Consider the following 9,487-nt stretch of genomic DNA (forward strand, 5'->3'; position numbering starts at 1 on the left):
TTAGTGGCCATCGCCACCTGTAGCAAACCGCGGCAGCGGCGGTCGCCCACGGGTCGCCGTGTCCACCTCCATAGAGATGTGCGCCGGCGCACTGTCGTCGCCGCCGCCGGCATCCTAAGGGAAGGAAAAATACATGTCCGGTCAGAGACTGGGGATCAACACTGGTATGTACAAAATTTGCCTATAGGATCCGCGACACCGGCACGTGAAGAGAAAGAGAGAAAGAGAGAGACATGGGGGTCATCTGGGACACGTCAGGTCACAGAGGTCAACTTGGAGTCATCAGAGAGGTCACATAGAGGTCACAGAGGTCATATGGGACACGCCAAGTCACAGAGGTCAACTTGGGGTCATCACAGAACTCAATTGGAGACCACGGAGGCAATCTGAGACAAGTCGGTCACAAAGGGCAACTTGGGGGCACGTCAGGTCACAGAGGTCAACTTAGGGTCATCACAGAGCTCAATTGAGGGTCATCTGGGACACGTCAGGTCACAGAGGTCAACTTGGGGTCATCAGTGAGCTCAATTAGAGGTCATCTGGGACATATCAGGTCACAGAGGTCTGCTTGGAGTCATCAGAGCTCAATTGGAGGTCACGGAGGTCATCTGGGACACGTCAGGTCACACAGGTCAGCTTGGGGTCATCAGAGAGGTCACTTAGAGGTCGTGGAGGTCATATGGGACATGTCAGGTCACAGAGGTCAACTTGGAGTTATCAGAGAGCTCAATTGGAGGTCATCTGGGACACCTAAGGTCACAGAGGTCAGATTGGAGTCATCAGAGAGCTCAATTGGAGGTCATTGAGGTCATCTGGGACACATTAGGTAACAGAGGTCAACTTGGGGTTATCACAGAGCTCTGTTGGAGATCATGGGGGTCATCTGGGACATGTCAAGTCACAGAGGTCAACTTGGTTCATCACAGAGCTCGATTGAAGGTCATGGGGGTCATTTTGGACACGTCAGGTCACAGAGGTCAGCTTGGGGTCATCAGAGAGTTCACTTAGAGGTCGCAGAGGTCATATGGGACACGTCAGGTCATAGAGGTCAACTTGGGGACATCAGTGAGCTCAATTGGAGGTCATCTGGGACATATCAGGTCACAGAGGTCAGCTTGGAGTCATCAGAGCTCAATTGGAGGTCACGGATGTCATCTGGGACACGTCAGGTCACACAGGTCAGCTTGGGGTCATGAGAGAGGCCACTTAGGTCATCTGGGACACGTCAGGTCACACAGGTCAACTTGGGGTCATGAGGGAGGTCACTTAGATGTCACAGAGGTCATATGGGTCATGTCAGGTCACAGAGGTCAGCTTGGGGTCATCAGAGAGGTCACTTAGAGGTCGTGGAGGTCATATGGGACATGTCAGGTCACAAAGATCAACTTGGGGTCATCAGTGAGCTCAATTGGAGGTCATCTGGGACATATCAGGTCACAGAGGTCAGCTTGGAGTCATTAGAGCTCAATTGGAGGTCACGGAGGTCATCTGGGACACGTCAGGTCACAGAGGTCAGCTTAAGGTCAACAGAGAGGTCACTTAGAGGTCGCAGAGGTCATATGGGACACGTCAGGTCACAGAGGTCAACTTGGGGTTATCAGTGAGCTCAATTAGAGGTCATCTGGGACATATCAGGTCACAGAGGTCAGCTTGGAGTCATCAGAGCTCAATTGGAGGTCACGGAGGTCATCTGGGACACGTCAGGTCACAGAGGTCAGCTTGGGGCTATCAGAGAGCTCAATTGGAGGTCATCTGGGACATGTCAGGTCACAGAGATCAGCTTGGAGCCATCAGAGAGGTCACTTGATGTCACAGAGGTCATATGGGACACGTCAAGTCACAGAGGTCAACTTGGGGTCATCACAGAGCTCAACTGAGGGTCATTTGGGACACGTCAGGTCACAGAGGTCAGCTTAGGATCATCAAATAGCTCAATTGGAGGTCATGTGGGACATATCAGGTCACAGAGGTCAGCTTGGAGTCATCAGAGCTCAATTGCAGGTCACGGAGGTCATCTGGGACACGTCAGGTCACAGAGGTCAGCTTAAGGTCATCAGAGAGGTCACTTAGAGGTCGCAGAGGTCATATGGGACACGTCAGGTCACAGAGGTCAACTTGGGGGTCATCAGTGAGCTCAATTGGAGGTCATCTGGGACATATCAGGTCACAGAGGTCAGCTTGGAGTCATCAGAGCTCAATTGGAGGTCACGGAGGTCATCTGGGACACGTCAGGTCACACAGGTCAACTTGGGGTCATGAGGGAGGTCACTTAGAGGTCACAGAGGTCATATGGGACATGTCAGGTCACAGAGGTCAGCTTGGGGTTATCAGAGAGCTCAATTGGAGGTCATCTGGGACATGTCAGGTCACAGAGATCAGCTTGGAGTCATCAGAGAGGTCACTTGATGTCACAGAGGTCATATGGGACACGTCAAGTCAAAGAGGTCAACTTGGGGTCATCACAGAGCTCAATTGAGGGTTATCTGGGACACGTCAGGTCACAGAGGTCAGCTTGGGGTCATCAAAGAGCCCAATTGGAGGTTACGGAGGTCATCTGGGACATGTCAAGTCACAGAGGTCAACCTGGGTCATCACATAGCTTGATTGAAGGTCATGGGGGTCATCTTGGACACGTCAGGTCACAGAGGTTAGCTTGGGGCAATCAGAGAGATCACTTAGAGGTCGCAGAGGTCATATGGGACACATCATGTCACACAGGTCAACTTGGGGTCATGAGGGAGGTCACTTAGAGGTCACAGAGGTCATATGGGACATGTCAGGTCACAGAGGTCAGCTTGGGGTTATCAGAGACCTCAATTGGAGGTCATATGATACACGTCAGGTCACAGATGTCAACTTGGGGTCATCACAGAGCTCAATTGGAGACCACTGATGCAGCTGAGACACGTCGGTCACAAAGGGCAACTTGGAGGCACGTCAGGTCACAGAGGTCAACTTATGGTCATCACAGAGCTCAACTGGGGGTCTTCTGGGACATGTCAGGTCACAGAGTTCAGCTTGGGGTCATCAGAGAGATCACTTAGAGGTTACAGAGGTCATATGGGACACGTGAGGTCCCAGAGGTCAAGTTGGGGTCATCACAGAGCTCAAATGGAGGTCATCTGGGACATGCCAGGTCACAGAGGTCAGCTTAGAGTTATCAGAGCTAAACTGGAGGTCACAGAGGTCATCTGGGACACATCAGGTCAAAAAGGTCAACTTGGGGTCATCGCAGAGCTCGTTGGAGGTCGTGGGGGTCATCTGGGACACATTTTTGGAATCGGGAGAATTTTTTGGGGGGATGACCCTTGCAGCGTCCAAGACCGCCTTTCTGGATTCGCCAGTAGTTGCTGGAATGGTGTTAGGCTACTTCCAATTCCTGAATACCCCAATAAATGTGAAATAGCATATTATGGACCATTTTCAACACTCTTGCTGCCTCGCTGGCATGGATGGAGGCCTCATAAACGACCTGTCAGTTCAAGCTCTATAACTTGCATTAGCATCAATGGATTGCAACAAAATTTTCAGGATCTTAAGTTCAAACAATTTTACACGTACCACGTAAATTTCGAGGCAATGACCCGAATGACCTGTGACCTATTCGGTATACCCCAAGGCAAGGTCAACTTGCGACACTTGTTACGCCGCTTGTATCCGCGGCTGAGTTCGTTCCAGCTTCCGGGTCCGCGATCTCGGTCCGCGATCTCACACAGCGTTCTGAATAACGTAGTCCTGTATTGGTGATCGGTGTCCGGCGGGGGCCGCTGCCCGACTGCTGCACGGCCGCACCGTGCCCACGAGCGCAGCGAGCTCAGCGCCACCTAGTCTACTGCACAAAGTTCAGAGGGCAAGGGCTACGTCACCACACACTACCCCCCTCAACAGGAATGACAGTCGTGGCGAAGCAGACAACACAAAAACTGGCCGAAATAAGACTAAACATCCGTCTAAAACTATTTCAAAGCAAAACCAGTCGCGTCGAACACGACTTTGTGTCGCCGTCACATTTCGGCTATGAGGCGACGCGGCTGCTTCCGCTGCCTGACGGAAACACGCTGAGCGATGCCTCCAGTTGCTGATCCAGCTCCTGTTCCTGTCGCCGATGAGGTCACACCGCCACCTCTGCTGACCTGCGCCTCCTCGGCACCAGCGTCGCCGCCTGCAGCTACCTGCGCTTCCTCGGAGCTGCCACCGGTAGCGGTAGCAGGTGCTGTCACAGCATCATTGCCCGTCGCCTCTGGTCCGTCTGTGGCCGGTGACCTGACCGTCGTTTCCGACCCGCCGGTCACACCTGTCCCGACGATGACCCCCGGTCTGATGGTCACCGGTGGTTCGCCAATCCCTGTGGGTGCCACCGGAACCTGTCCAGTACGGTTCGGTGCTGCCACCGTCGGCTGCCGGCTGATTTCCTCCGCGCCATCGGACGCTGCAGCAGCCTGTTGGGTGCCCGCCAGACGCAGCTGGTCGGCGTGCCGCGACCAGATCGCGCTCCCCACGTCCACTTCGAACGACAGCGGGCCCGTCCGGGCGGTGATGACGCCCCGCCGCCACTTGGACGGTCCACCGTAGGCCCGTGTCCAGACGTGGTCTCCGATCGAGAACTGCCTGTTGTGACCTGGCCTACCGGCCTGCCACTGGCGAAGTTTTTCCTCGCGCTGCCGCACATGCACATCCGGCTTTAGGAGGTCCAGGTTGGTTCGCACGTTCCGTCCCAACATCATTTCCGCTGGAGACCTCCCCGTGGTCGCGTGTGGCGCCACCCGGTATGCCAGCAAGAACCGCTGGAGGCGCTGAGAAAGCGTTCCTCCGTCCTTGAGTGCAGCTTTCAAGCCATTCTTTACGGTTTGAACTGCGCGCTCCGCCGCCCCGTTGCTACTGGGATGCCACGGCGCTGTCCTGATGTGCCGAATCCCATTCGAGTTCAGGAACTGGGAGAACGCAGTGGCGGTCAGCTGGGGTCCATTGTCGCTGACCACCTGGACCGGCAATCCAAACCTGGCGAACATTTCGCGCAGAACACGCACAGTGCTTTCCGTGCTGGTCTCACGCATCGGCACTGCCTCCACCCAGCGCGAGTAGCTGTCATACACTATCAGAAAGAAAGAGCCCTGGAAGGGTCCAGCGAAGTCGATGTGAACCCTGAACCAGCAGCTGTCCGTCGGTTCCCAAGGGTGAAGTTCAGCACGCGGTGGTGCCCCGCGCTTTTCCATGCAAGCCGCGCAGTCACGCGCCAGGGCCTCCAGCTCGGCGTCCATGCCAGGCCACCATACGTATCGGCGCGCCACACCTTTCATTTTGGCGCTGCCCAGGTGACCTTGGTGCAGCTCTGCCAGCACCTGTTGCCGAAGGCAGTGGGGAACCACCGTCCTGCCACCCCAGAGCAGACATCCCAGGTCCGTGGAGAGCTCATCCCGCCTCTGACGGAACGGGGCCAGCTCCTGCTCCACCTGTCCGGGCCACCCACTGTGCACGTACGTCAGGACGCGCGACAGTACCCGATCGCGGCGTGTCGCCGCCGCGAGTTGTTTGGCCGTCAGAACTGGAGCTACACCGTCCATGAACAGCAGATACGAGCCGCCGCTGGTGTTGTCCTCAGCGTCCGCTGGCTCGACCTCTCCGCCTGGCACTGCCATACGAGACAGACTGTCCGCCAGGTGCATGTCTTCTGATGGACGCAGCTCCACATCGTAGGTGAAAGCCGCGAGCTGCAGCGCATACCGCTGTAGCCTGGCCGCAGCCAGCGTTGGCAGCTCACGCTCCGGACTCAAGATGCGCGACAGCGCCCTGTTGTCCGTGACCAGGGTCCACCTCCGGCCGTAGAGAAACTGACCGAAACGCTTGACGGCGAAAGACACCGCCAGCGCCTCCTTCTCTACCATCGGATACTTCCTTTCCGTTTTTGTGAGTGTCCGAGAGGCGTACATCACCGGACGCTCCAGTCCTTCCTCGTCAGGCTGCAGAAGCACGGCTCCCACGCCGACTTCACTGCTATCTGTGACGAGCTTGAGCGGCGCCTCTGCATCGTACCGCTTTAGGACTGTGTCCCCTGCCAGCAGTTTCCGCACTCTGACCAGTGCGTTTTTGTGCACATTAGTCCATTTCCACGTGGCGCCCTTCTGTAAGAGATCGTACAGCGGCGCTAGTTCCGTGGAGAGGTTGGGAAGCACGCGCTGGTAGTAGTTGATGCTCCCCAAGATGCTGCGCAGACTTTTCACATCCTTAGGGTCCGGCATGTCGATCACTGCGTCAACTTTCTCCTTTACTGGACGCAGCCCCTGTGCTGAGATGCGCCAGCCGAGGTACTGCACCTCGTCGAGTCCAAGTTGACACTTCTCCCGTTTCAGCTTCACTCCATGAGCTTCCAGCCGAGTTAGCACTTCATCCAAGCGCTCGCACAGGTCCGTCATGTTCGCCGCCGTCACCAGCAGATCGTCTTGATAGGCCACACACCCGTCTATGCCATCCAGGATGTGATCGATTGCTGCCTGAAACACCGAACTGCACGCCGATATGCCGAACGGTAGGGATTTCATCCGATACCGTCCTCGGTGCGTGACGACTGTTGTCATATCCCGCGATTCCTCCGCGAGCTCCAGCTGCAGGAAGGCGTCTTTCAGGTCCAGTTTGCAGAACCGCCGTCCTCGGACGCTCGCAAAGATGTCCTCGGCGGATGGCGTAGGATGCGTCGCCATTTGCAGCTGCGGGTTTACCGTTAGTCGATAATCACCGCACAGACGCACACCGCCATCAGCCCGTGGCACCGTCACCAGTGGTGTTCCCCAGCCGGGCGCGTCGTTTGGACCGACTTTTTCCGCGATCCCGGCCTGCACCCAGCGGTCGAGCTCCTGCTCGACGGCCGGTTTCAGTGCATATGGAGGCGAGCGCACCGGCCGTGACACCGGCCGTGCATCCGGTTTCAGTGTCAGGTGCGCCTTTACTCCACTGATGCGCCCCGGTGTGCCGTCAAACACCGACTCGTGCCTGTTACAGACCGCCTCCAGATCCGCCGTCCCCCGTTCCGGCGTGACGTCCATCACCGCCGTCTCTCCGCCGCCCACACTTATGTCCAGAGCCCGCAGCCAGTCGCGGCCTAGCAGACGGCGATCGCCAGGCAGGTCCACCACGACCAGACGCAGTCGATAGTCCCGACCGCGAAACCTTACCGAGACGTCTGCCTCACCCCGGAGAGGGATCCGGTGACCAGTGAATGACGACAGCTGTAGCTGTGTAGGTTTCAATCGCAACCGCGGGATGACCGTGTCCCGCCCCACAGCAGTGATAGGGCTGCCGGTGTCCACCACCATTTTGATGGCCACCCCGTTCACCGGCAGAGTCATTTTAACCGCTTCCGTCAGGTTAACAGCGTTTATCTGCCCCAGCCCCCACATGCCCGCCGTGGCAGTCCGCTGTCGGCATTGACTGCGCAGATGTCCGATCTGCTTGCAGCGGTAGCACCGCCGCGTCTCCGGTGCCGGTCTGACCCCGTCGGACCCACGAGTGTCAGATTCCCGGCGCCCCGGCCCCGTCGGCCGCCGTGACGCTGGTGCCGCACGCGCTGACTCATCCGGGCGTCGGCTGTCCTGACAGTCCCGCTGAAAATGTCCCGCCGCACCGCAGCGGTAGCAGCGGACCGTGCGCCGCTGGCGGCTCCGGTTACCGTCAGCCGTGCGCTGTGGCCGGACAGCGTTAAGCTGATCCGGCCCCGAGGTCACCACATCGACCTCTGGCCGCTCGTCCAATGCGGTAGTTGACCGTCCGACGCCGTCCGTGCTCAGAGACGCGTTACGGAACTGCGTCACTAGCATTTGCGTTTGCTCGTATGCACGAGCCGTAGCCTGCAGATCTTGCAGTGAAAAGTTATCTCCTTTGGTTCCGACCGTCTGCAACAGTCGCTCCTGAATTTGTGGAGTCGCGCCGGCCACGCTCCTGTCCCGGAGCTCACGGTCGAGGTCAGCCGCCGGGAACCCGCACCGCCCAGCCACCGCCCGCAAACGAGCCAGGTACGCGTCGAATGACTCGCCGGCGTACATGCTCGTGCGGTGGAACGTTACACGTTCCGCCATAAGGTTAGACGTCGGCTGTAGATACTGGCGTAGTTTAGCCACAGCTGTGTCGTATTGTGACGTTGCAGCCGTTGCAGCCGGCTCCGGCAGGGTGTCGAACACGTCCTGGATGTCCGGCCCCATTAGATGGAGCAGGACTGCAGTCCGCCGCCGGTCGTCTGTTATGTCCATCGCCTCGGCGTAGAATTCCAAACCCTTCAGCCACCGGCTAAAGTCCATCCCCTTTGCAAAAGGAGCCACGCTCGGCAGTCCGGCCGCCATGTTTGCCACCGCCCCGAGGCTGCACCGGGGTCAGGCACTGCACACTGCACTGACCGCGCTGACTCACCAGTCACGCCACACCGAGCAGAGTCCAAAGTTCAGAGTCCAGCGGCCGCCGTCGCCGCCCGCACCACTGTTCACCCAACACGGAGGTGCAATACAAATGTTCCCAACAACGATACAGCGAAACGCAGCGGCAGAGCTTACAGCGTTAATGCACAAAATTATGCAGCAGTATAAAAAAAAAAAATACTAAGCACTAAGCAGAACTAAGCACTAAGCAATATCACCCGGCACGACGCTATCACTTCACCGTGATGTATATCCGCGCCGACCGCCGCGCACTGTACCATCCAGCACGCCAAACGAGGTTGTCCGAGTCCCGACGCTGTCACTTCCCCGTGACGTATATCCGCGTCGGCCACCGGTGCCGCATCACCAGAACGCCAAATCCGTGAGAACGCCACTTTTCCTTCCGAGTGCACCACTAAGCGAATCTCGTCCGTGTCGCCAAGTTGTTACGCCGCTTGTATCCGCGGCTGAGTTCGTTCCAGCTTCCGGGTCCGCGATCTCGGTCCGCGATCTCACACAGCGTTCTGAATAACGTAGTCCTGTATTGGTGATCGGTGTCCGGCGGGGGCCGCTGCCCGACTGCTGCACGGCCGCACCGTGCCCACGAGCGCAGCGAGCTCAGCGCCACCTAGTCTACTGCACAAAGTTCAGAGGGCAAGGGCTACGTCACCACAACACTGACACTACTTACGACTGCTATTTCAATTTTGTAAGTTGTGTCGCAAATCATGCAACGTGCAATACATTAAAATTACAATAACCCACACCAAAACACACTATAGCTACCAAATCAAGTTCTTCAGCACCCCTAAGGCCAGTGCACTGGCACGGGGCACGTCCAAGGTCAAATCGCGTTTCTCAGATTTTCGGTTTGTTATTTTCATCAAGGTTTTGATAAGTGCTCGCACGGTAGCCATGTTGGGATAGGTGAATTAAAGGTTAAATTATTTAAATATTTTAAAATAATTTAAGACCTGCCAAGCCTAACAATACGCAGAATAATAACCAGAATTAAAAATTGTATAGGGATAAAAATTTATATGTGAATCGAAAGGGTCCGCTAAAAATGACCTTGACCTTTGACCCGT

At 56.7% G+C, this 9,487-nt stretch overlaps 1 protein-coding gene across 1 annotated transcript; it reads right to left on the reverse strand.

Annotated features, from left to right (window-relative positions):
- LOC122375170 (uncharacterized protein K02A2.6-like) lies at positions 1 to 8,675 on the reverse strand. The gene is made up of 2 exons (XM_043354410.1): positions 4,134 to 8,675; positions 1 to 114 (listed from the first exon to the last, which is right to left on the reverse strand). Exons 1-2 carry the CDS (start codon positions 8,325 to 8,327, stop codon positions 1 to 3), a joined length of 4,308 nt encoding a protein of 1,435 aa, XP_043210345.1. The 5' UTR covers positions 8,328 to 8,675.
- Between the last annotated feature and the right edge of the window lie 812 nt (positions 8,676 to 9,487).

The sequence above is a fragment of the Amphibalanus amphitrite genome, unplaced genomic scaffold (assembly GCF_019059575.1).
Source record: "Amphibalanus amphitrite isolate SeventyFive unplaced genomic scaffold, NRLGWU_Aamphi_draft 001788F_arrow, whole genome shotgun sequence".
Taxonomy (NCBI): domain Eukaryota; kingdom Metazoa; phylum Arthropoda; class Thecostraca; order Balanomorpha; family Balanidae; genus Amphibalanus; species Amphibalanus amphitrite.

Bases quoted from the DNA above. Each gene is read 5' to 3' on its own strand.
- LOC122375170 (XM_043354410.1), bottom strand. From the start codon at position 8,327: ATGGCGGCCGGACTGCCGAGCGTGGCTCCTTTTGCAAAGGGGATGGAC. The intron at 115-4,133 runs GTCAGCAGAGGT...TCCTTCCCTTAG, and splicing joins CTGGTGCCGAGGAGGCGCAG to GATGCCGGCGGCGGCGACGA.